This window comes from Pelophylax lessonae (assembly GCF_965119305.1).
Source record: "Pelophylax lessonae genome assembly, chromosome: 5".
NCBI classification, from domain to species: Eukaryota; Metazoa; Chordata; class Amphibia; order Anura; family Ranidae; genus Pelophylax; species Pelophylax lessonae.
The window spans coordinates 248,653,274-248,680,583 of record NC_138772.1 but is presented as its reverse complement, the minus strand read 5'-3'; the positions used below and the strand labels follow the sequence as shown (position 1 = coordinate 248,680,583).

Below are 27,310 nucleotides of genomic sequence, written 5' to 3'. Positions count from 1 at the left end.
TTAGGTACAGCGTCGCATGACCGCGAAATTGTCCATTAAAGTCACGCAGTGCCGAATCGCAAAATACCCCCTGGTCTTTCAGCAGCCAAATCCTCCGGGGCTTAAGTGGTTAAAACCCCTATCAGGTTTTTACTGCCATCAAAAGGTCTGTTAAGAGAGATCTATCATTAATTCCTGTCCTGCTAACAGATTTTACCAGACAGAAAGTAAGGGGGACTCCCCTACAGCAACACAGACAGGGAAAAAAATGCTTTTCTTTTGTAGAGTAGTTGTCTGTGTCCATATAACTGTAGATTGCTGTAATTGCGGTAATTTTCTGTCACACGTTTCGTTCCATATTCTTCATATGTTTAATAATTTTTTTGTTAGAAAATCAGATGAAAAAGCCCCCACCCCTAAGCACTCCCCCATGATGAGTGCATTTGGCCTGGTATGGTTGAGGGGAGGGCTGCCCCCCCTTCCCCCCCCCTGCACACACACACACACACTTTCTCTTACGTCCTCCGACAGTCACCGCCACCTCTAAGTCATCACTATTTGGTATTGACTTCCGCTCCGCAGGAGTAGCTAGGCATAAGACTTAGTCAAAAGAGCAAAAGCATTTGCATAGACACACCCTTGGGGGCTGTCCCACTGGTCAATACCCCCCTGCAGTAATCCCTCTGAACTCAGTTTGTTTCTGCCTAGGCTTTCCCTGTGCTGGGGCTCCAGTCTCAGCCTTTCTATCTTTTTTCTTTGATTTTCTTTGAAAATGTCAGTTTTTTCTTTGATTTACTAGCTGTTTATTTTGTCAGCTTTAGTTTTTTAGTCGGATCTTCGGATGAAGATGGATTCTTGCGGAGCTGGGAATCGGACTGACCGCCCTGGTTCTCCAGGGCAGAGGGTCAGAGGGACCCCCAGCCCGCCATCGAGCGTTCAGCCATGTGTTCGTCCTGGCATTATGAACGACCCATCCCTGCTCGCAGCAGGGATGCAACTGTGAGGTGGCTACCTCACTGGACACATCTGCGGTGCTGCAGTGTTCTGTCCTTGGCTAATGGCATTCCCTGTCAGATGAGGACATCGGCTTTCCGTTCAGAGAGGCACCCCACGCCATCCGGTACAGGTAAGTACTTCTGTGTGGGGGCCTCTGTCTGGGGTGACAGTCCTGTTTTGCTGTGTATTCCCCATGTCTGTACCTGTGTGGGGCTCCCTGATGCGATCCCTGCGAGGGTCTCCTTTTACATGCTCTGCGGTGCTGTGTGGGTTTGGGGGCCCCTTCCCCTGTGTCACTGCGGTGTTTTGGGGGTGCAGACTGTGTGTGGCGGCGGCCGCAGCGGGTAAAAACCGCACGGTCCGCCATTTTAAGTATGGGCAAGCATGTCTGGCTTCACTGTGGGCTTAACTGCATGCTGTGATGGCGCCATCCGGCGCCATCTTGTGTGTGGCAGAACGATCGTTCCGAGCACATGTTCGGCGGCCATTTTGCCGAAGCCTCCCATTCAGTTCTATAGGCAGCCATTTTCCCTGGGTCTTGCAGCTTATAGTTCAGCCTCTGAAGCAGCGATCGATGTGGTAACACTCTGTGGGGGCTCTGCAGACTGTCTCTTCCATACCTCTTTGTTTTGTCCTTCCTAGCTCAGTTTTGTCTCCTTTTTGGGGTCTGTGTTCACTGTGTATATAGCGGTGGGCTGCGCACTCCGCAGCGATCTTAAAGGGCCAGTACCTTTTTCTTGTACTTTTTTACTGTAACTTGGGCAATGTATTCTCAGGACAACAAATTCCCCCCAGCCTTGGTGGGGGACCCCAGTCCTGCTGTACCCCCTGTTATACCTGATTTGGCCACCGTAGTGGCGTCTTTAGTGTCCAAAATGGAGGTGCTGATGGCTGAACGAGCTGCTAGGAAAAGGCCCAGATTATCTATCTCCTCTGATTCAGATGGTGATGTGGCTGCTGTGGCAGGCGTGCCCTTTTCAGGGTCTCGTTCATCCCTGGACCCTCTGGGGTCTGAGGGGAGGCGGAGGTGGAGGGGGTTGATGATTCTCCCCCGGGGTCGCCTGAAGAACGCGCAACTATGGATGAGTTGATTTCTTCTGTGAAAGAAACACTACATTTGGAGGATGAGCCCACTCCTCCGGGCATTGTGTCATCGTTTGGTACACATAGGACCCGCAAGTCGGCGCAGGTTTTTCCCTGCCCCGCTGAATTTCATTACACTGTGAAAGAACTGTGGCGCAATTTAAAACGTCCATTCACGGTACCTAGTCGGTTTAAACTGCTTTATCCCTTTGCGCCGGCTACGGACTCGCGCAGGTGTGTGCCTCCACAGGTGGATCACACTGTGGCTGTCTTAAACAAGGCTACCTTGATTCCCACTGAGGACACCCCGGTGTTCCGGGATCCAACGGACAGGAGGTTGGAGTCTCTTGCCCTCCATTCCTACACGGTGGCGGGTTCCTTGCTCAAACCTATTTTCGCGTCCGTTCTGGTGGCTCAGGCGGTGGCGGATTGGACTAAGGTGCTTAGGCGCAACCTCGCGTCTGATTCTGCCCTACCTGCCACGCTGGCTATGGTGGATCAAATTCACCAAAGGGTCATGTATTTGTGCCATCCGGCCCTGAATGAGGCCCCTTTGGCCGCACGCCTGTCGAGTGTCGTGGTGCTTAACCGTCGACTAATCTGGCTGAAGAGCTGGTCGGCTGACCAGACATCACGGAAAACAGTGGCTGATTTTCCCTATGCAGGTTCTCGTCTTTTTGGCGAGGCGTTGGATACCTTGGTAAAAGGCGTCACGGGAGGCAAGAGCACGATGCTACCCCAGAACCCGAAGAACAAGTCCTTTCGTGGCAAACGGGGTTCCACCTCTCGACCCAATCAGGGGTCCTTTCATGCCTTTAGGAATCAAACCAAGGGCAAGCCCTTCAAGGGCCATGGTAGCCAGAAGAAGCCCTGGGCGGGCAAGCAGAAGTCCGGCAATGCCGGTACGGCGGGTCAATCCGCCTCTGCCTGAAGGGGCGCCCTCACCCATTTCTGGGGTGGGGGGACGTTTGCGCGGTTTCCTCCAACCTTGGCTGCTCCGAATTCCGGACAGGTGGGTTCAGGAAATCATTCGATCAGGATACAAGATCGAATTCCTTTCCCGGCCGGCGGACAGATTTTTTCCCTCAAATCTTCATTTGACCCCCAGGGCGCCTGCAGGACCTGCATCAAGCGGTGCAGGACCTCCTTGCCCAGGGGGTAATTGTCCCGGTCCCTCATCGGGACAGGTTTCGGGGGTTTTATTCCAATCTGTTCACTGTGCCCAGAAAGGAGGGCAAGGTACGTCCTATTCTGGACCTGAAAGTGCTGAACCGCTTCGTGCGCGTTCGGAAGTTCCGGATGGAATCTCTGCGCTCGGTGGTGGCCTCCCTGAGCCCAGGGGAATTCCTGGCCTCTATAGACCTGAAGGATGCATACCTACACATCCCCATTTTCGAGGGTCACCAGAGGTACCTTCGGTTTGCAATCGTGGAGGACCACTATCAGTTTGTGGCGTTACCTTTCGTTCTCGCTTCGGCTCCAAGGGTCTTTACCAAAGTGCTGGCGCCTGTTCTGGGCCTGCTAAGGGCGCAGGGCATTGCGGTCTTGGGGTATCTGGACGATCTCCTCCTAAGATCAAGTGTCAGCCAGAACCTATTGCGCGATCTGTCCACCACGGTACAGACGCTCCAGGAGTTCGGATGGACCATCAACGTACAGAAGTCGACCTTGTCTCCTTCGGTTCGTCTTCCCTATCTGGGAATGATCCTAGACTCTGCTCAGGCAAAGGTGTTCTTGCTGGAGGACAAGCTCCGAGCCTTACAGGACGAGATCAGGTCCCTCAGGGACAAACCATCCTCGTCACTCAGGACCTGCATGCGGTCCCTAGGGTTGATGGTATCGGCCTTCGAGGCGATACCCTTTGCTCAGTTTCACACACGGTCTCTTCAAGCGGAGATCCTGGCCAGGTGGGACAGACTACCTCAGTCCCTGGATCTGAGTGTCTCATTGAGTCGCGGGACCAGAATGGATCTTCTGTGGTGGCTCCAGTCCCCGGCAGTGTCGGTAGGCAAGTCCTTCCGTCCGTTGCTGTGGACAGTAATTACCACGGATGCCAGCCTGTCGGGCTGGGGTGGAGTCCTGGGCAACCTGTCTGCCCAGGGCACTTGGTCGGGAGAGGAATCCTCCCTTCCGATCAACATTTTGGAATTGAGAGCGATCAAACTCTGTCTCTTCCAGTGGTCGGATCGACTTCGGGGCCGTCCTGTTCGGGTACAGAAGGACAATGCTACCGCGGTGGCTTACATCAACCACCAAGGGGGCACCAGGAGTGCCTGGGTGGCCCGAGAGGTGACCGACATTCTGTCTTGGGCCGAGACTCATGTCCCGGCGATTTCAGCAGTTCACATTCCGGGTGTGGAGAATTGGCAGGCCGACTATCTGAGCCGCCAGACCCTGGACCAGGGGGAATGGTCCCTGCACCCGGAGGTCTTCCAGATGCTGTGTGCGAAGTGGGGATCCCCGGACGTGGATCTGTTCATGTCTCGGCTAAACCACAAGGTGGAAAGGTTCGTGGCAAGAACGCGCTATCCTCTGGCAGACCCCTCGGACGCGTTGGTGGCCCCTTGGCATCAGTATCGTCTGATATATGCCTTTCCTCCGATTCAGTTGTTGTCCAGGTTCCTTCGCAGTTTAGCCTCGGAACTGCACTTGGTGATTCTGGTAGCGCCGGACTGGCCACGCCGGTCCTGGAATGCCGACGTTGTTCACCTGGCAGTGGCGCCTCCTTGGCGGCTGCCAATGCGGGAAGATCTACTGTCTCAGAGACCGATCTTCCATCCTGCTTTACAGTCGCTGGCTTTAACGGCCTGGCTGTTGAGACCCAGGTCCTGAGGGACAGGGGTCTCTCCCAGGAGGTCATTCCTACTCTAATCAAGGCAAGGAAAGCCTCATCTGGTAAAATCTATTACCGTACCTGGAAAGCTTATTTCGCCAGGTGTGAGTCCAGGGGGTTCTCCCCTCGCTCGTACTTGGTGTTGAGAGTGTTGGCTTTTCTCCAGGCTGGTGTGGACCAGCGCCTGGCGCTGGCCACAATTAAGGGCCAGGTATCTGCACTGGCTATTCTTTTCCAATGCCCTGTGGCATCTCATTCCTTGATTCGCACCTTTATTCAAGGTGTGCGACATTTTACCTCCATGGGACTTGAACTTGGTTCTGTCCGTGTTACAGCGTGCTCCCTTTGAAAACATCCGGGAGATATCGTTGCCTCTGCTGTCTAAGAAGGTTGCTTTTTTAGTGCCGATCACTTCGGCTCACAGAGTGTCGGAGCTGGCGGCGTTGTCTTGCCGCTCTCCCTACTTGGTAATTCACAAGGATAAGGTGGTCTTGCGATCTCATTCGTCTTTTCTTCCTAAGGTGGTCTCTGAGTTCCACCTTAATGAGGACATTGTCCTGCCTTCGCTTTGTACGAAGCCTAAGCATCCTTAGGAGGTTGCATTGCATTCCTTGCATGTTGTCACGGCGATCAGGGTTTACCTGTCGTCCACGGAGTACTTTCGGAAGACGGATTCCCTCTGTCCTTCCTGAGGGACCACAGAAGGGCATGGCTGCGTCTGCAGCGACCATTGCCAAATGGATCAGACAGACCATTGAACAGGCCTATGCTTTGAAGGAACGGGTCCCACCCTTCCCTGTTAAGACGCACTCTACCAGATCTTTGAGTGCGTCCTGGGCCTACTGGCATCGAGCCTCGGTGGCCCAGGTGTGCAAGGCTGCGACTTGGTCGTCGGTGGATGTTCTGTCATCAGCTGATGCCTCCTTTGGCCGCAAAGTTCTCAGTGCGGCAGTGCCATAAAGGACCCTTGTGTTTTTTTGTGGGTCCCTGGCTGTTGGGGTGTTAGCCCCTGGTTATTTGTTTTCCTGGGTTGTTGCTCCTGTTGAGCCTTTTTCTATTGCCCAGAAGGTTCTCTTACTGTGCGTGTAAGGTTCCTTTCTCTGATGTGGGTATTGCGTTGCCTTTTGTACGGTTGCGTCTCCCACCCCTCATGTCTACACTGCTTTGGGACATCCCAATAGTGATGACTTATTGGTGGCGGCGACTGTCGGAGGACGTAAGAGAAAACTGAGTTTTTGTAAAAATCTTACCTGTAAAATTCCTTTCTCTGAGTCCTCCGACAGTCGCCGCCCCCGCCCCTCTTTTGGGGTTTTTTCTTGTACACCTACTGCTATTCTACCAAACTGAGTTGGGAGGGATTACTGCAGGGGGGTATTGACCAGTGGGACAGCCCCCAAGGGTGTGTCTATGCAAATGCTTTTGCTCTTTTGACGAAGCCTTATGCCTAGCTACTCCTGCGGAGCGGAAGTCAATACCCAAGGACTCAGAGAAAGGAATTTTACAGGTAAGAAAAAATTCCGTTTTCCTGGCCTGCAAGGCTGCATGCTTAGATAAGGGTCTGGTATGGATTTTGGTGGGGACCCAACTTTTTTTTTTTTTTAAACTTGGCATGGGGTTCACTTTAAAATCCTTACTAGATCTGAAGGACTTGGTATGGATCAGGGGGACCCCCACACAGCTTTTTTCCAGACGTTTTATTGAAAGCATTTGTTTTTACATTCAGGCTCAGCGGGGAAAAATCAAATGCAAAAACAGACTTTTTGTCCATTGACATTTATTTAGGTCTTCCTTTTCAAAAAACTGCTATTAACGAAGTCGGATGTCAATGGATGATCATCTGCTAACATCTGTTTGATCACAAAAATACATTGGTGTCCACTTTTCATCTATCAACGGATTGGAGAAAAAACAGGCATACGGAACTTCGCCCATGTGAAAGGGGCCTAAGGGTATAACTATCACTGAATAGCTATAAAAAAAAAAAAAAGTATAAAACTAGGAAAAAAATGTTTTGGCTTAACATACAATTTAACAATCTAGGAAATATGATCTTACAGGATAAGTTCACCTTTTCGGGCATAATTTAACTTTTCATAATAAAAAGAAGCATTTCCAATGCCATTTCTGGCCCAGCCATCCCAATGTGCTTTTCTCTCACTTACCTTATCCATGGGGTATTTCGAGTCTTGTCAGTTTATTTGTATTTTTTAATGGATTTTTCTATTCCATCACTTCCTGTAGCTTGTAACAGCATTCACTTCCTGTTGGGTCACCTCCCAGAAGCCTTCACTTGTCGCATCACAGAGGACGGCGTGATGAGGTGTGTTCACCACTCTGGAGCACACCTCCCTCATTACAACACTACCTTCCACCCACTTCCTATACAATCTGGTTTTACAATCTCCTTTAGATCTCCCAGCATCTATGTAGTGCAAGGGCCTTTGTGATTGGATACAAATTGAATGGATTGTTTAGGTGTGTCCTCTATTCCATAGTTCTGGTAAGTCTAAAGGAAATTGTATAGAGATTGTACAATCAGATTGCATAGTGCATGGCCATCTATACAAGTAAAAAGGAGGGAGTGGACAGAAACACTCAGTTGTCAGGCCTCATTCACATCTCCATGTAGTGAAAACTCACATTCCCGACTGCGTTTGTTTTGGGTGTTTTGGAGCGTTTTCATTTGTTACACATAGGACAGCCGTTTACTTTAATGGGCTGCCCTACACGAGACAGTCACCCTTGAGAAGCTCCAGAACTTTTTATGGAGCAGAGCATGGTGCATTACCGCAGTTTTTGGTGCGTTTGCTGCACTTGGGGAGCCTTTAACATGTAATGACAGTACAAGCACGATACACATTTGTCTTTATGGCTAGTCTGTCTGTGTCTGTATACCAGGGAGCCTCTAAAGGGATCTGCAAAATATAACCATGGATGAGGTAGGTCTTGTTTTCAAAATCAAAGAAAACTTGTATTTGTGTGCAACAGAGGTACATTAATGGTAAATTGGTTTATAGGGGAGCTGGATTTTAGAAAAAAAATAAAAAATAATGTGAACTTAGCCTTTTTACCCCCTACCCCATCTAACAATGAAGTAGCAATTATTTAAATATATGGTGTGATTTCTTTATACACGTTTTTCACCTTATAAGTTTGATGTCCTATTGATTCATTTGTGTATTTTCACAATATTGAGTTCAATTTTTTATCGCTGCTTCATATATTTATCAAAATTCTTGCATCTAGTGCCAGATTGCTTAAGCAGCTGCTCATTCATAGTTTATGTTTTAGCGCAGATATCCTATATGATTTTTAACAATGAAGTAGGCCTAACATTGCCCTAATGTAACCCTATGTCAGGGTGCCAGGAAACCAGACCACATGGGGATGTAGGTAAAATAAAGCAGTTTATTGGAGCAAACAACAATGAATGCAAAGCAAGAGTAAGGAAGTGGGGAGCAGGAACAAGCCGGGGTCAGGTTCAGAAGCGGGTAGTCATCCAAGCCAGGGTTGAGTCCAGAAGTGGGTAGTCTGTCGATGCCGGGTTGAAAGCCAGGAGAGTTGTCAGCCAAGCCAGGTCATACATGTAGGAACACGGAGAACAGAAGACTGCTAGCAGAGATGCACCTTGGATCACAAACACAAGGGCAAGGACTGCAACCCATCAGCTGAAAGATATAGTTATGTGTGCAGCATCATTGCTGTTCGACACCTGAGCAGCAGGCAAGTGGTGATGCAATCGGAGTCTATAAGAGGCAGCAGTCTGCACATGTCCAAGATGGCTGCCAACAGGAGGGCAAGGTAAGACCTTGATATCCTCAAAATTAAGGTTGTACAAAAATCTTCTATCAATGTATAAACAGAATTGTACTAACCTTTATTCTGCTGCTTACTTACCCTATACCTGTGCCTATTTGCGGAATGAAAGCAGTCTTACACAGAAATCACCCGAAGAAACGCTGGATAATCATATAAACTTTTGCCTATAGTATTTTACATACATTTATTGTAGTGAATGTTGACGATCAAAACTTTTCTTCCTGGTTTTTACTATGTTATCTGAAGCTCATTTTACAATTTAATCAAGAGATCTCTTTTAGGAGCCCTATGGAGATGTGACAGAGCGAAGGCAACTCAGAGAGAGACTGCAGTGCAAACCTTTCAAATGGTTTTTGGAAAATGTATACCCAGAGCTCCATGTACCTGAGGACAAGCCAGGCTATTTTGGAATGGTAACCCTTTATCTCTGATAAACCTAAAACTAGGAAAGTCATCTAAATGTGACTGAATCTAAATGATGTCTTAAATGTATGCGGAGACTCCCTTTAGCAAAGTCGTTTTAGTGCCTTCTGGTTTATTACGGTTCTTAAAGCCGAACTATTACTGGAGCCTACTGATAGTTCTCATTGCAAACAGATAGCAGTCCCTGCATTGTCTATAATCATTGTATCATAAATGGCATTCTTTCGAGCTCCATAGTAGTAAAACCATTGTCTCCTTATAGTGGAAATTTTGTCGTTTTTTGTGAAATTCTGGAGTTCACAGCAGCTTGCTCCCATAAAAACCCTCCTTGCTCAAATCAATTAGAGCAGAGTCTCTAAACATGGGATTCTTGTGATTCCTGCCAGCAGAAAGATAGATCAGATTTATTACTACAGAAATCCTGAAGCATATCTGTTAAGATATATCAAAATTTACTAGATGTTGAAAAAGTAAAAAATAAATAAGTAAATAAAAAAAAAAAAGGAAAGTATGCTTAACCACTTGCCACCCACCCTATAGGCAAATGGCGGCGGGAAGGTGGTTACATTATCCTGCCTGGACGTCATATGACGGCGGCAAGATAATGCGCTCTGCGTGCCCCCCCCGGGGTGATCGATGATGCGGCGTGTCACTCTGACACACTGACGTAGGCTCTTTACCATGTGACCAGCCATGTCCAATCACAGCTGGTCACATAGTAAATAGGAAGTGCCGTTGATCGACTTTCCTCAGTTCATGCCTGCCAATCTGCGGCTCTCCTGACAGGGGGGGTCGGCACTGGTAATCAGAGCAGACCCTTGGGGAGGGTGCCCCTAGAACCACCAGGGATACCCACCCATGACCCCAGGGATGCCCACCATGGTCACCAGGGATGGCAATCAGGGCTCAGGGAGCCCTCCAGTGCCCTCCCCATCAGTGCTGCCCACCAGTGCCCATCATTGCCATCTATCAGTGCCGCCCACCAGTGCCCATCATTGCCCACCAGTGCCACCTATCAGTGCCCATTAGTGCCCATCAGTGCCACCTATCAGTGCCCATCAATGCTGCCTATCAGTGCCCACCAATGCTGCATATCAGTGCTACCTATCAGTGCCACATATCAGTGCCCATCAGTGCTTCATATCAGTGCTGCCTATCAGTGCTGCATATTAGTGCCAACCTATCAGTGCCTCCCCATCAGTGCCTGTCAGTGCGGCCTCATCAGTGCTTATCAGTGCAGGAAAAAAACATATCTATTTACAAAATTGTATAACATAAATATTTTTTTTTATTTTTTTAACTTTTCTGTCTTTTTTATTTGTTTAGCAAAAAATAAAAACCTTGCAGTGATCAAATACCACCAAATGAAAGCTCTATTTGTGGGGAAAAAATGACATAAATTTGGTTTAGGTACAGTTTTGCAAGACCGCGCAATTGTCATTCAAAATGCAACAGCGCTAAAAGCAATAAATTGGCCTGGGCGGGAAGGGGGAAAAGTGCCCGGCATTAAAGCGGTTAACCAACAAGTATTGTGCTGTATAACCTTTTAAAGGTAAATCTATTTTTCACTGTATAAACCACTCAATTAAATATAAAATGAAAAACAAATTATCTTTAAAAAGTTGGAAAACTATTTTGACCGATTTCTCCTATTCTTATGTGTTGGCAATCATTTTGTACAATATTTTTACGTTTTTTGCTTTTTTAATGATTTGAATTTTTTTTTTTTTTTTTTTTTTTTACAATTGCAAAAAATCACTATTTCAGGTTTGGGTCCCAGGGGTTCATCCGTTTTTGCACTAGATAGAGAGTTTGGATAAAAAACTTTAACTTATTTGATTTGTGACTGCATGGTTCCACAGTGGAAAAGTTTACGATTTCTTGGAATATGAAAGCTATTTTTACTGTATACTGCTCAGTGCTCTTAACCACTTCCATACCGCGTCATGTTAAATGACGTCGGCAAAGTGGTTGTCTAGATCCGGGCCGCCGTCATATGACGTCGGCCCGTTCTAGCCTCCAGTGCGCGCTCCCGGCGGCGCGCAGCGGCGCGATCAGGGATGAGGCTCGTCCCTCGGACATAGCCCATCCCTGATCGAGGTAAACAGCCAATAGAAATTGGCTGTTTACCACGTGATCGGCTGTGTCAATCACAGCCGATCACATGAGCGGCTCAAGCACGAGCCGCTCGTTCTCTCTGCAATGCGCGCCCCCGGAGGCGCGCAGAGCAGCGATCGGGGACGAGGCTCGTCCCTTGGACAGAGCCAATCCCCGATCTTGGTAAAGAGCCAATGAAATTGGCTCTTTACCACGTGACCGGCTGTGTCCAATCACAGCCGGTCACAAATGTCAACAAAGATGAGGGTAACTCACTGTTACCAGGCTCTTCTCCTCACACACCGATCCAGTGTGAGGAGATCAGCTAACAGTGAGTTACCAGTGAGAGTACTGTACCATTACTGTGCCCTGATTGCCCCCATCAAATAAAGAGGACCTGTCACCTGCCCATCTGAGTACCTGTCACCTGCCCATCTGAGTACCTGTCACCTGCCCATCTGAGTACCTGTCAACTGCCCATCAGCGTACCCGAGTACCTTTTCCCTGCCCATCAGGGTACCCGAGTACCTGTCACCTACCCATCAGGGTACCCGAGTACCTGTCACCTACCCATCAGCATACCCGAGTACCTTCCACCTACCCATCAGAGTACCCGAGTACCTTCCAACTGCTCATCAGAGTACCCGAGTACCTTCCAACTGCTCATCAGAGTACCTGACGCCTGAAGTACCTGATTACTTGCCGCCTGCTCATCAGTACCCATCAGTACCCATCAGTACTCATCAGTACCTATCAGTACCCATCAGTACTCATCAGTACCTATCAGTATCAGTACTGATCAGTACCCATCAGTAACACCTATCAGAATCAGTACTACTCATCAGTACCCATCAGTACCTATCACCTGCCTGTCACCTGCCCAGCAAAGTACCCGATTACCTGTCACCCTTCATACAGCCACCATGTCACAGTCCAAAAGGGTTTTCTCTGCCGAAGAGGCCTGTGAAATGATATCCATGATGAGTGACGGCAGCGGGGAGCTCTCACCTTCCGACGCTGAAACAATTTCTGAATCCGGTTCAGAATTTGAGCCCTTTGAAGGCTTTACATCTGGCACTGAATCGGAGGAGGAAGAAGTTCGGCCTAAAAGACGCCGCACTGAAAATCAGGCAGACACCAGCAGCGCCAATGGCCAATCGGCAAACGCCAACGGCGCTGGACCCCAGGAGGAAATGCCCAGTACAAGTACTGGGATTTCACACCAGCCCCAAAGAAGAAGAGCCCAAATGCAGCTTCCGGATGCCTTGGCAAACCCATTGTGGCTGCCTTCTAGCTCTGGGTCAGCTACAATCCCCCCCTTCACAGCACAGCCAGGTTTGCAGGTCAACACCGAAAATTTTATTCTGATTGATTTTTTTAATTTATTTTTCCCTTTGGAGTTCCTTCAAAACATCGTGGACCAAACCAATCTTTTTGCCCAACAGTTTATCTTGAACAACCCCACCTCATATCATTCCCGTCCTTTTGAATGGAGACCCCTAACAACGGAAGAGTTCAAAGTGTTTTTGGGCCTTACAATCAATATGGGGGTTACAAAAAAAAATGAGCTGCACTCTTATTGGTCCACCCAACCCATCCACCACATGCCAATTTATTCTTCAGTCATGCCCAGGTCCCGCTATGATGCTATAATGCGCTTCCTGCATTTCAACGATAATTCCCAGTGCCCTCCCCGAGATGATCCCAATTACGATAAACTCTACAAAATTCGCCCCCTAATTGATTACTTTTCTAGACGGTTCCCCGAAGTCTATGTCCCTGACCAAAAGATCGCTGTGGACGAATCACTGGTCCACTTCACAGGCCGGCTGGCATTTAAGCAGTATATTCCCAGCAAGAGGGCTAGGTACGGCTTAAAACTAAACAAGCTCTGCGAAAGTAAAACGGGATATGTGTACGCCTTTCGCGTGTACGAAGGCAGAGACTCTGAGCTCCAGCCCCCTGAGTGCCCAACGTACATGGGAGTAAGTGGGAAGATTGTCTGGGACCTAGCCTTCCCATTGCTGCAAAAGGGGTACCATATTTATATGGACAACTATTACACCAGTTTGCCCCTTTTCCGCCACCTGTACCTGAAGAAAACCCTGGCATGCGGTACAGTAAGAAAAAATCGGAAGGGCTTCCCGCAGAGTCTTATCACCACTCAATTACGAATTGGGGAATCCGCAAGCCTTAGGAACGAGGAGGCAATGGCTTTGAAGTGGAGGGACAGTAAGGACGTTTACCTCATGTCCACCATCCACGATGACAGCTCAGTGGAAATTCGAAGACGACGCGGTTCCGTTCAAAAGCCTGCTTGCATCCACGAGTACAATAAGTACATGGGGGGGTGGATTTAAACGATCAAATGCTGCAGCCCTATCTCCCGACACGAAAGACCGTCTTTTGGTACAAAAAGCTTGCAATGTACTTTTTCCATTTGGCCATGTACAATGCCTTTGTCACCTATAAAAAGTCCACAACAACACCAATCCCCTTCCTCCAGTTTATTGAAGACATTGCCACTGCCCTGCTTTACCAGCAAGGATCCCCCCCAGAAATCATTCGTTCGGATTGTGTCAGCAGACTTCATGAGCGCCATTTTCCCTTTCCGTATCCCACCATCACAAACCGGAAGAAGACGCCAAAAAAGGTGTCGGGTGTGTGGCAAAAGAGGAATTAGGAAAGACACCAGTTTCCATTGTCCCGATTGTCCCTCCCAACCTGGCCTTTGCATTGGAGAATGCTTCAAAATATATCCCACTGCCCTAAACTTTTAGCCCATATTTCACTGCTGAATATTTTCCTGCTGCCTCAACCAACCATATTACTGCCTTCCTTGTGAACCGACCCTGGCCTGTATATCGACTATGTCTCTGCCTGCCGTCTGCATTGTTTATCCGCCATGTTTCTGCCTTTCAAGTGAACTGACCCTGGACTGTTTATCGACGATGCCTCTGCCTGCCGTCTGCATTGTTTATCCGCCATGTTTCTGCCTTTCAAGTGAACTGACCCTGGATTGTTTATGGATTTTGCCTTAGCCTACCGTCTATTTCTGCCTTTTACCTGCACTGACCTCGGCCTGTTACGACCATGTTTTTTGCCTGCCACTTAAACTGATCCTTCGCCCTGCTACTGTAGTAGTGGGATTCAAAATGACACAGGGGTCTCACTTTTGTGAGGGGCTTCAGAATATAGCGTTCTGATATGAGAAAACCAGTTTTTGGATTTCTCTGGGTTTGTAAACTCAGAACAGGGTCTGGAGTCCGGAGGCTTCAAAGCGATTTGGGTGGGAGAAGCCTCTACCCCTGTCCCCATTCTTTCCCGACCGAGGCCCTAAGCTTCATGGTCCTGCCTGCTGCCTGGACCAATACTTTGGCTGTGCTGATCATATCCCTGCCTGCACTGACCCAGGACTTTTTATGGAACATGTGCCTGTTACCTGGACCAATAATTGGGCTGTACTGACCATATCTCTGCCTGCTGCCTGTACTAATTATGGACAGTATTCCTGCCTGCTGCATGGACAATCCTTTTTCTGCTGCTGACCTGCCTGCTACCTGGACCAATGCTTTGGCTGTGCTGACAATATCTGTGCCTGCTGCCTGTACTGACTATGGACACTATTCCTGCCTGCTGCCTGGACAATCCTTTCACTGTCGCTGTCTACGTTCCTGCCTGCTGCCTGAACCACTGCACTGCTAAAACCACAGGTATTTTTTTGTTTATCCTTTGCTCAGCAGAATGTATTTTGTATGTATTATGCTATGTGTTAGGGGCCTTCAACAATGTGATAGGTTGTCAGGAATTTATGTGTGTGATTTATGTCCCTAGCCACTTGCCAACCGGCCAATGTATATATACGTTCTCGGTTTAAACCTAAAAACCGGTGTTATGGCAGCAGATAGCTGCCATAACCCTGGTATTTTTTTAAACGGTGGACAGTTGGCTTTCCGATAAGGGTGGTCCCAGCGGCGGATTCGCCGTGGGATCACCCTTCCGGGATGGCGGAAGAGGTGACCCCCCCCCCCTCCCGCCGCGTCCCGGTCCTTTTCCCCGCTTACCGGACCCACCGGCAGCGGGGAAAACGATCCGGTCCCGGATCCTCATGGACAGGATGTTGAGTGAGGGCAAGCTTGCCCTCACTCAACTCTATGGTCTTGGAGGACCGGAGCTACGGCAAATGTTGTTGCCTAGCAACCAGCTTAAAGGTCCCTTTTTTTTTTTTCATTTTTTTTTTTTTTTTTTCTATCTTTTAGTGTACTTGTGAGATCTGAGGACTTTTTGACCCCAGATCTTACAAAAAAGAGGTCCTGTCGTGCCTATTTCTATTACAAGAAATGTTTACATTCCTTGTAATAGAAATAAAAATGATCAATTTTTTTTTTTTTTTTAAACGGTGTAAAAAATAAAAAATAATAAATAAAATAAATAGTAAAAAAAAAAAAAAAAAAAAAATTAAAGCACCCTGTCCCCGTTAGCTCGCGCGCAGAAGCGGAAGCATACGGAAACCCCGCCCACATATGTAAACGGTGTTCAAACCACACATGTGAGGTATCGCCGCGATCGTTAGAGCAAGAGCAATAATTTGAGCCCTAGACCTCCTCTGTAACTCAAAGATGGCAACCTGTAGAAATTTTTAAAATGTCGCCTATGGGGATATTTAAGTACCAAAGTTTGTCGCCATTCCGTGAGCGTGCGCAATTTTGAAGCATGACATGTTGGGTATCTATTTACTCGGCATAACATTATCTTTTGATTTTTTTTTAAAAAAAATTGCGTTTGGAAGACCGCTGCGCAAATACGGTGTGATAAAAAATATTGCAATAATCTCTATTTTATTCTCTAGGGTCTCTGCTAAAAAAAAATATATAATGTTTGGGGGTTCTAAGTAGTTTTCTAGTAAAAACAACTGATTTTAGCTTGTAAACACCAAATGTCAAAAATAGGCCTAGGCAAGTGGCTAGGATGCATGATGGGGCTCCTTGGATGTTGGGTCCCTCTATATGGCTAGGCTGTGAAAAAGTCTCACACATGTGGTATCGCCATACTCAGGAGGAGTGGCAGAATGTATTTTGGGGTGTCATTTTTGCTGTATACATGCTATGTGTTAGGAATATTCAATAAATCGACAACTTTGTGTAAAAAAAGAAAGGTTTTAATTTTTTTCCCACATTTTCCAAAAACTTGTGGAAAAAAATGACACGTTCAAAAGACCCATAATGCCTCATAAAATATACGTTGGAGTGTTTGCTTTCCAAAATGGGGTCATTTTGTGGGTGTTTCCATTGTGTTGGTGCTCTAGGGCCTTCAGAAGTGTGATAGGTAGTCCGAAAATGATGTGTGTAATTTATGCTCCTAGAACGCCTGAAGGTGCTAGTTGAATGTGGAGTCTCTTTATGTGGCCAGGCTGTGTAAAAGTCTCACACATGTGGTATCGCCATACTCAGGAGGAGTAGCAGAATGTATTTTGGGGTGTAATTTTTGCTATTTACATGCTATGTGTTAGAAATATCCTATAAATTGACAACTTTGTGTAAAAAAAAAAAAGGTTTTCATTTTTTTCCCACATTTTCCAAAAACTTGTGGAAAAAAATGACGCGTTCAAAAGACCCATAATGCCTCATAGAATATACGTTGGAGTGTTTACTTTCCAAAATGGGGTCATTTTGTGGGTGTTTCCATTGTCTTGGTGCTCTAGGGCCTTCAGAAGTGTGATAGGTAGTCCGAAAATGATGTGTGTAATTTATGCTCCTAGAACGCCTGAAGGTGCTAGTTGAATGTGGAGTCTCTTTATGTGGCCAGGCTGTGTAAAAGTCTCACACATGTGGTATCGCCATACTCAGGAGGAGTAGCAGAATGTATTTTGGGGTGTAATTTTTGCTATTTACATGCTATGTGTTAGAAATATCCTATAAATTGACAACTTTGTGTAAAAAAAAAAGGTTTTCATTTGTTTCCCACATTTTCCAAAAACTTGTGGAAAAAAATGACATGTTCAAACGACCCATAATGCCTCATAGAATATACGTTGGAGTGTTTTCTTTCCAAAATGGGGTCATTTTGTGGGTCTTTCCATTGTATTGGTGCTCTAGGGCCTGGAAAAGTGTGATAGGTAGTAAGAAAGTTTTATGTGTATTTATGCTCCTAGAACGCCTGAAGGCGCTTCTTGGACGTGGAGTCTCTTTTTGTGGCCAGGCTGTGTAAAAGTCTCACACATGTGGTATCGCCATACTCGGAAGGAGTAGCAGAATGTATTTTTGGGTGTAATTTTTGCTGTGTACATGCTATGTGTTAGAAATAGCTTATAAATTGACACCTTTGTGGGAAAAAAAAGAAAAAAAATTTTTTTTCTTCATTTTCCCAAGAATTGTGGGAAAAAATTACAACTTCAAAAAACCCACCATGCCTCTTACTAAATACCTTGGACTGTCTACTTTACAAAAAGGGGTCATTTGGGTGGTATTTGTACTGTCCTGACATTTCAGGGCCTCAAGAAAGGAGATAGGCAGTCAGTACATCTGGTGTGATCAATTTTCAGTAATTGGTACCATAGCTTCTAGACTCAATAACTTTCACACAGACTAAATAATATACACTAATTTGGGTTCATTTTACCAGAGACATGTAGCAGTATACATTTTGGCCCAAATGTATGAAGAAAAATTTATTTTTTGCAAAATTTTATAATTGAAACTAAAAAAAAGTGTTTTTTTTTCAAAATTTTTGCTCTTTTTTTGCATATATCACGAAAAAAAAAAACCCCAGTTGTGATCAAATACCACCAAAAGAAAGCTCTATTTGTGTGAAAAAAATGATAAAAATTTTGTTTGGTTACAGTGTAGCATGACTGAGCAATTGTCATTCAAAGTGTGAGAGTGCTGAAAGCTGAAAATTGGTCTGGGCAGGAAGGGTGTCAAACTGCTCTGTATGGAAGTGGTTAAGGAAAACTTTTAAAAGTGTATTAAACTTATGAGAAATATTCTCGAGATCCTTCAACATTTAAAATACCTGTATAGTTTCCAAATTTTGAAAATACCAAATTTTGAAAATAAAGTCCAGGGACACTCAAGTAGACACGCCCACAGACCACACTCTAATTTGTGGACACACCCACAGATTTATGCCCTAATTTGCTAAACTAAAAAAAATTTAACCCAGAAGGAAATTGTGGTGAGATGCGTTTTGTGCTGTGAATTGTGGGTGTGGCCTAAGTTTGAGAACAGTGGGGAGAGCTTATATGGGTATCGTAAAATTATACCTTAACCTATGCTGCTATGGGTGAAGAGAGTATAAAGCATAGAATGCAGGGATCATGATTAGGTAACATACGGAGTTCGAGGGTCAGAATTAAGTAATACACACTTTTCTTTCGTTCATTGATGGACACAGCTCCTTACCTTCTTGACCATTGGGTTATCCTGCCCCCTACAGGAGTAGGACAGTAGGCAGGAAAAAGCTTGACTACACCTATGGGGCAGTCCCAGGGGGGGGTATACCCCCACTCTCAGCTATAGGCACTCATTTTTTTTCTGCCTAGTCGAGTAAGGACCTAGCTCCTTGCTGGGATTTCTGGTCCTGGCAATTTTTGTTAATTTTAAATTGAACTTTTTCCTTTGTTATTATGTTCCTGTGAGAATCTACAATCAACTGCCAGACTGGGCGACAGACTGGATAATCTAGATCCAGAGGGTCCCCCCAGTCTGGCCAGTGAGCGCACGCAGGCCTCAGCTCAGCGCTAGGTCAGCCGCAACATATCCCCACTGGATGGGGGCTGGCCTGCGAGTTCAACGTTTTGCGAGGGCGCATACGACCTGGCCTCGGCCTGAGTCGCAGCGTTCCTCCTGTCTGACTGCCACCCACATTCTGATGTCAGTTGCGGTGCCCACCCTTTTCCTGGTATGGTAAGTAGCTGCCCCCCCCCTCTTCCCTTGGAGGGTTTTGGGGAGGATGTGGGACCCCGGGTTCCGCCTTCGCGGGTTCGCACCTCACGTGGCCGGATCCGGCCTAAAATTTAGACCGCAGCTTTTCAGCCTACTGGTCAGGAGCTATGTGGGGTAGCCCCAGTGATGGTGGCTGAAGCTACTACCCTCTGTTTGTGCATCCGCCCTCCCCTCCGCTGCCTCTGGGTAGTCGGCTCCGCTAGGGCTCATGCCCAAACGGCTGGGTGTCCACAAAAATTTAGGCTGCGGTCTACTAGGCCATGCGCCCGCATCAGGCGCCTTCCTTGGGTGTCGGCCCCAGTGAGGTTAACTGAAGCCCCTGCTCTTCTTTTGGGCATCTGCCTGACTGGGATCCTTGCACTTGCGGCTGGGCCTCCACAATATTTAGGCCGCGGCTTGTGGCCTACTAGGTCATGCGGCCAGCTTGGCGCCTCCCTTGGAAGGTGTGGTGCTGTGGGGGTGGTTTATTTTTTGATGGCAGCCATACCGCCATTATTGTGTAGAGCACCTGCACCTTTTTAGTGCTGCAGGACCATCAGGGTACCCTGCCTGCGCGTCCACGTCATGGCTGGCGGCCCCCTTTTGCAACCCTCCCACTTGGTCCAGGCCCAGTTACGTGTCAAAGGGCTTAATGTTTTTTCCTGCCCGGCTTTGAGTGTAGGATGGCAAATCAGTCCATTTCTTTACATCCCCAGAAGAAGCCTCAGCTTGGCTAGACACTAATCATCGATGTTGAGCTGTTTCTACCTTTTATTGTTCTCCCACTATTGTGTCAGTGCGTGAAACGTTTAATATGGAGGATGCGGCTGATGTTGCATCGGAGGCACAGGTCCCTTTTGGCACCCACAGGCCCTCCAAAGCAGAGAGGGTGTTCCTCTTTTCTGCTTACTTTGACAACATTGAAAAAAGAGGGGGTTTTTTCTTGGTGTCTCAGGCCAAGAGGGGGGGGGGGGACTTTATGGGCAGGTGAGTTGTAGTAAAACAAGGTGAAAGAAATATATATATATAATAAGTCAATTTATTACCAATATTAACATGAGTTAAAAATAAAATATCATCTCAATGTGAATGTTGGTGTTGGGTATAGGCCCAATGTGAAAAGAATGAAAGAAGGAAGAAGGATTCTAAATGAATCCGTGACACAAGTGCTATTTGTGACAGTTATGGATCCTGTCTCTGTGTATCCCATGTATACTCAAGGGTAGATGGTTCACAGAGTTTCAGCCATAAATTCTGACGCGTTTCGGCTATATTAAGCCTTTATCAAAGTTTTCTGTCACCCAGCTGTAATATATAATTAATGGTATTTAGTATTCCCATTAATTGGGGAATATGCATATAATTAATATATAAACGTGACTAGATACATACTTTCATTTAAAATCTTGTTTTTGCAAACCAGAAGATTCCCTCTGTCTCCTCTAGTCCTGCAGCAAGGAGTCGTAAAATACCATGGTCTGGAAGGATATTTTGTTATTATTGGAATGTCATATCATATAGGTATATAAAATCATATATTGCCATTGTTGGCTACTCACATCCAGATTTGAAGGTAATCTTATATGAGTATATATTGTTCTTCCAGTAGGTATCCTGGAATATTCTAGAAGGGAGTATATATGTATATATATATAATTTAACATTATATCTTTCTGAGTAGATAAAAAACAAAAACAAAAACGTATGGGTGTTCTATGCAAAAGGACTTACGTTTTGCAAAGTTTGTAAGTGGAAATAAGTGGGGGAGGTTGTCTCTCCTATTGCCGCAGTCCAAGGTGAAAAAAACTGCCGCCAGTAAGTCGTTTCTACAGGGGGGGGGGGGGGGGGAAAGAAAATCATGGGTTGTATCCATGAAGTGTTTGGTTCCCAACATGATTTGGTGGTTTAAAACGAAATTTTATTGTGACTTTAGAGAACGTAATAAGGATGTTTCGTCCAGACTTACATTTTTAAGAAAGGTATGGTGTTGGGAGGGATGGGGTAAAAAGTCCTTTACCGCCGCTGGTCACGTCCGTCCTGTTCCCTCCTTCCGAGGGAAGTGAGAGTGGACGCCGGCTCCCCGGCCTTATAAAGCCGCTCGCGCATGCGCAACAAGCGCTGCACGTAGTCGGCTTCTTCCGTCAGTGATTCAGGCTCGTTTACTGCGCATGCGCCTGGGTGATGCGCGCGCAGCACGAGCCGGTCCTGACAGCTCGGCCGCTGACACGGAGTATGTGAGATCTGGAAGGTCACCCAGCCGTGGCCGGTGGGTGCGGAGGAACGATCTTAAAAAACCTTTTCCGTCTCAATGGTAGCCCCTGTCCCAAGAGAAGGGCAGGGGCTTCCCGTGCCAGGTGCAGGATGGAGGGGAACAGAGTGGTTTGCTTGAGAGAAACAAGATATATATAATCATTCTAACATAAGAAACAGCAGTTCTATATAAAACGAATTAATAATAATAATGAATAATAAATACAAATTCCATGTATATAAAACATTCTTGTGACTAATTTTAACAGCAGTAACAATATATGGATGGATACCTGGGGGAGCATCCCTAAGGGGGACATTAATAGGACAGGTTCTGGCATATCAAAAGAGGGCGGGAGGGGAAGGATTAAGCAGGAATTCAAAGGAAAAAATGTAAAAGATTTTTCTTTATATTGTCAATCTGTTTTCCCGGATACAAAACCTTCCAGGAAAGGTCTGAAACTCTCTGTTTCATTTAGCCCTGGGTACTTGGTGGCGTTCAAACGTCTGATCCAGCGCATCTCCATTTGTAACAGTTTTTTATTCCAATCGCCCCCTCGTTGCGGTATATGCACTCTCTCAAGGGCGATAAAGGTTACTTTGGGCATTTTGTTGTTGTGTGTATTTTTGACATGTCTGCCAAGTGGAAGGTGGAAATTGCATATTTCCATACTTTGGATATGCTTATTAATTCTCTTGCCCATTTCTTGTTTGGTCTTGCCAACATAAAATGACCCACAGTCGCACCTCATAAGGTAAACGACCCCTCTCGTCTTGCAATTAACATAGTGACGTGGTTTGAAATGTTCACCATTTGGGAGAATGGTATCTGTACATTTTTTGATGACACTGCATTGTGCGCAAGTGCCACAAGGGTAAGTGCCTTTATCCTTACATGGATCCTTCCTTTTTTCCTTAAATTCACTATGTATTAGGTCTTGCTTGAGGGAGCCGGCCTTTTTATAGGTGATTAGTGGGCCATCTGATACATATGGTTTCACCACAGGGTCTTCACTTAAAATGGTCCAATTTTTCTGGAGAATTTCTTTTATTCTATGATGTTCATTTGTGAATCTTAAGATGATACGACTTTTTTCTCCTTGTTCTTTTATTTCATCTACTTTTTTGGTTTGGAAGAGGAGTTCGTTCCTATGTCTTTTCCTGACTTTATTGAATGCTTTCCTGAGGGTGCTTTTGGTGTACCCTCTTTCTAGTAGTCTGCCTGTAAGGAGATCAGCTTCTTTTTGGAAATCATCCTCATCTCTGCAAATTCTCTTCAAACGTAAGAATTGGCTATATGGTATAGCTCTCTTCAGTGATGTTGGGTGGAAACTAGTGGCATGCAAAATAGAGTTTCCCGCTGTTTCCTTGCGGTAAAGTGTGGTTTTAATTGTTCCATTATCTTCTTTTAGAATCCAAGTGTCTAGGAATGCAATTTTATTTTTGTCGTAGTTGAGTGTGAAGCCGACTACGTGCAGCGCTTGTTGCGCATGCGCGAGCGGCTTTATAAGGCCGGGGAGCCGGCGTCCACTCTCACTTCCCTCGGAAGGAGGGAACAGGACGGACGTGACCAGCGGCGGTAAAGGACTTTTTACCCCATCCCTCCCAACACCATACCTTTCTTAAAAATGTAAGTCTGGACGAAACATCCTTATTACGTTCTCTAAAGTCACAATAAAATTTCGTTTTAAACCACCAAATCATGTTGGGAACCAAACACTTCATGGATACAACCCATGATTTTCTTTCCCCCCCCCCCCCCCCTGTAGAAACGACTTACTGGCGGCAGTTTTTTTCACCTTGGACTGCGGCAATAGGAGAGACAACCTCCCCCACTTATTTCCACTTACAAACTTTGCAAAACGTAAGTCCTTTTGCATAGAACACCCATACGTTTTTGTTTTTGTTTTTTATCTACTCAGAAAGATATAATGTTAAATTATATATATATACATATATACTCCCTTCTAGAATATTCCAGGATACCTACTGGAAGAACAATATATACTCATATAAGATTACCTTCAAATCTGGATGTGAGTAGCCAACAATGGCAATATATGATTTTATATACCTATATGATATGACATTCCAATAATAACAAAATATCCTTCCAGACCATGGTATTTTACGACTCCTTGCTGCAGGACTAGAGGAGACAGAGGGAATCTTCTGGTTTGCAAAAACAAGATTTTAAATGAAAGTATGTATCTAGTCACGTTTATATATTAATTATATGCATATTCCCCAATTAATGGGAATACTAAATACCATTAATTATATATTACAGCTGGGTGACAGAAAACTTTGATAAAGGCTTAATATAGCCGAAACGCGTCAGAATTTATGGCTGAAACTCTGTGAACCATCTACCCTTGAGTATACATGGGATACACAGAGACAGGATCCATAACTGTCACAAATAGCACTTGTGTCACGGATTCATTTAGAATCCTTCTTCCTTCTTTCATTCTTTTCACATTGGGCCTATACCCAACACCAACATTCACATTGAGATGATATTTTATTTTTAACTCATGTTAATATTGGTAATAAATTGACTTATTATATATATATATTTCTTTCACCTTGTTTTACTACAACTCACCTGCCCATAAAGTCCCCCCCCCCCCTCTTGGCCTGAGACACCAAGAAAAAACCCCCTCTTTTTTCAAGATATAGGGACGGAGGCAACACCTACTGATACCACCTTTAAGATCAAAAAACCCCCACCCACTCACTCAATCAACCGGATGGAAAATACATCCATGTTCTCACTGATCTTTAGGTGGAAAAGAAATATTTAAAAAAATATACTACCTCTATAGGGCCGATCAGCAGGACCCCATAACTTTAATTAATTTGTAAGGGTTGGATAGTACTCCCTCCCCCTTCTCTCTGTGATAATATCACATAAGAATAAGGGGAACTATACCCCATACCCATCTACTCTCAACCAACAAGGCTGAGATCGATATACAATTCTCCCATAATGGAAGAGATACCCACGGGAGATCTGATGGGGGATGGATGGAATACCCTCATGTCAGACATCCAAAAGAGCTTTCAGGGGCAGGAGCAACAGGACTCAGACATCTTGGCCTTATTTGGAACCTTAAGGAAACATTTAGAACGGAAATCAGCCCTCTTCTGGCATATCAAATCCTTTCAGCGATACATAACAGAAAATATCAATCCAGTAGGCCTCCGCATACAAATATTTCCAACAATGGACAATATCACCATTAATATGAAAAAAGAATGGGAACAGATTTTGAATGAATGTTCAAAAAAACTCATGATACTACTACAGGAGGAATATACCAGGCAGATGAAAACCCTGGATGAAGATATAAAAACTATCTACGACCAATTAACCCCCTTAAAGAAGATATCGCTATACAGTGAACAGGAAAAAAATCTTAAAGAACACCTAGAAGAATACAGCCGAGAAATATTAAAGAAAAAGGAGAAAAAATACTGGAGGGATAAGAACGCATTTTCCCAAAATCGCGCATACAAATGGTCAACCAATAGACAACAGAGGAGAAATAAAACCAATCGCAATATGGGACCCTACTATTCATCCGATTCATCATCCTATGCATCTGGTACAGAAAATCAAAGAAGACGACGAGGTGCAGAACAACCCCAACAAGACCTACAATCCGACCTGGAGGATAGAGAGGAACCCCCACAAAATCTGGGAGAAACTGACTCCAGGGAAGCAGACACACCCAACACAGAAGATGAAACAGTCCCAGTTAAACATCACCAAATATTCTTAAGACCAAGAGGAAGTAGAAATAATGACCCAAAATCCCAAAAGCCTTTTTTAGGGAAAACTCAGAAGAAGAAAACCAACCCCAAATAACGGATGAAACACGGGAACATACTATTATAAACCTTTCTCAATATACACTCACCAAGGAGCAAACTGAGGTTCTAAAATTAGGGCTTTCTTTTTGCCCAAATAGAACCACAGATAAGTTTGAGACCATAAAAGACATCAACCTTTTCGCCCGGAAACTACTCTTAAAAGTCATGTACAGCAAGAAACAAACAGAAGAACCACAGACAAAATTTACGGCTGCTGAATTCAGAGCTATTAGGGATCTTAATTTATTATTGGAGGAAGGTGGTCTGGAAGATTGGACGGATGATGATACCACAATGGACAGTGAGGAGGAAGAACAGGAAATAGAACCACCAAGGGAGACATCTCTTAAAAGATTTAAGAAAAAATCAAGTGTATTTCCACCTCTAAATACTAACCCGGCTATTGCTCTCTTCGTACGGGAGATCACTAAGGAAATCAACCAACTAAAAGATCAGGGGATCACACAGAACCTAACGAAACATCAAAAGAAGGCCCTGAAGGAACTCCAGGATAATGAAAACATCACAATTAAACCCTCTGATAAAGGGGGTAATGTTGTTTTGATGGATAATGACCAATATAAAAGGATGTGTCTAAACATTTTGAACAACAAAAAATGTTATAAGGAAATATTACCTATCATGCTGGAGACTTTCAAGGAGGATTTCTACAGAAAATTGGATAGAGCCCTTAACGAGGGTACCATTACAGAAACCCTATGGACATACATGAGGACTAAACATCCTAGAACCCCTACACTATACGCACTACCAAAAATACATAAAAACAAGGAGAACCCACCAGGGAGACCAATTGTATCCGGGAACGGAAACCTTACTGAGACAACAAGCAAAATTATTGATGCATACCTGAGACCTTATGTGACCCAACTCCCATCACACATAAAAGACACAGCCCACCTACTCCAGATACTTGACGATCTAACAATACCAGAAGATGCTTTCCTGATTACTATTGACGTAGAAGCTCTTTACAACAACATACCCCATAAAAAAGGCATTGAGATAATAAGAGAAACCCTTAAACAACAGAGTGAAAGGGACTACAACTTCAATGAATTCATCGTTATGATGTTGGAATACATATTAAACCATAATGTTTTCACCTTTAATGGCACCTATTACCTACAAACGTGCGGCGTGGCGATGGGTACGAGTTGCGCACCGTCATATGCGAACATCTACTTAGGAGCCTGGGAATCTGAATTCTTAGCTGAGGAAAAAATAGTATTTTCGTGGACCACATTTTACTATGGCAACGCTTTCTGGATGACATTTTCATCATCTGGACAGGCCCGGAAAATTTAATTAGGGAGTGCCTGAAAGTAATGAACAACAACACCTACAACATGTACTTCACACTCAACTACGACAAAAATAAAATTGCATTCCTAGACACTTGGATTCTAAAAGAAGATAATGGAACAATTAAAACCACACTTTACCGCAAGGAAACAGCGGGAAACTCTATTTTGCATGCCACTAGTTTCCACCCAACATCACTGAAGAGAGCTATACCATATAGCCAATTCTTACGTTTGAAGAGAATTTGCAGAGATGAGGATGATTTCCAAAAAGAAGCTGATCTCCTTACAGGCAGACTACTAGAAAGAGGGTACACCAAAAGCACCCTCAGGAAAGCATTCAATAAAGTCAGGAAAAGACATAGGAACGAACTCCTCTTCCAAACCAAAAAAGTAGATGAAATAAAAGAACAAGGAGAAAAAAGTCGTATCATCTTAAGATTCACAAATGAACATCATAGAATAAAAGAAATTCTCCAGAAAAATTGGACCATTTTAAGTGAAGACCCTGTGGTGAAACCATATGTATCAGATGGCCCACTAATCACCTATAAAAAGGCCGGCTCCCTCAAGCAAGACCTAATACATAGTGAATTTAAGGAAAAAAGGAAGGATCCATGTAAGGATAAAGGCACTTACCCTTGTGGCACTTGCGCACAATGCAGTGTCATCAAAAAATGTACAGATACCATTCTCCCAAATGG

At 45.2% G+C, this 27,310-nt stretch overlaps 1 protein-coding gene across 1 annotated transcript in view; it reads left to right on the top strand.

The window, feature by feature from the left end:
• The window catches only part of GALNT12 (polypeptide N-acetylgalactosaminyltransferase 12), a 585,857-nt gene that overhangs the window by 324,099 nt on the left and 234,448 nt on the right, over positions 1–27,310 (top strand). Inside the window, exon 7 of the mRNA XM_082258648.1 lies at positions 8,992–9,123. Within this exon, the coding sequence (XP_082114774.1) occupies positions 8,992–9,123 (132 nt within the window). The remainder of the gene's footprint in view (positions 1–8,991; positions 9,124–27,310) is intronic.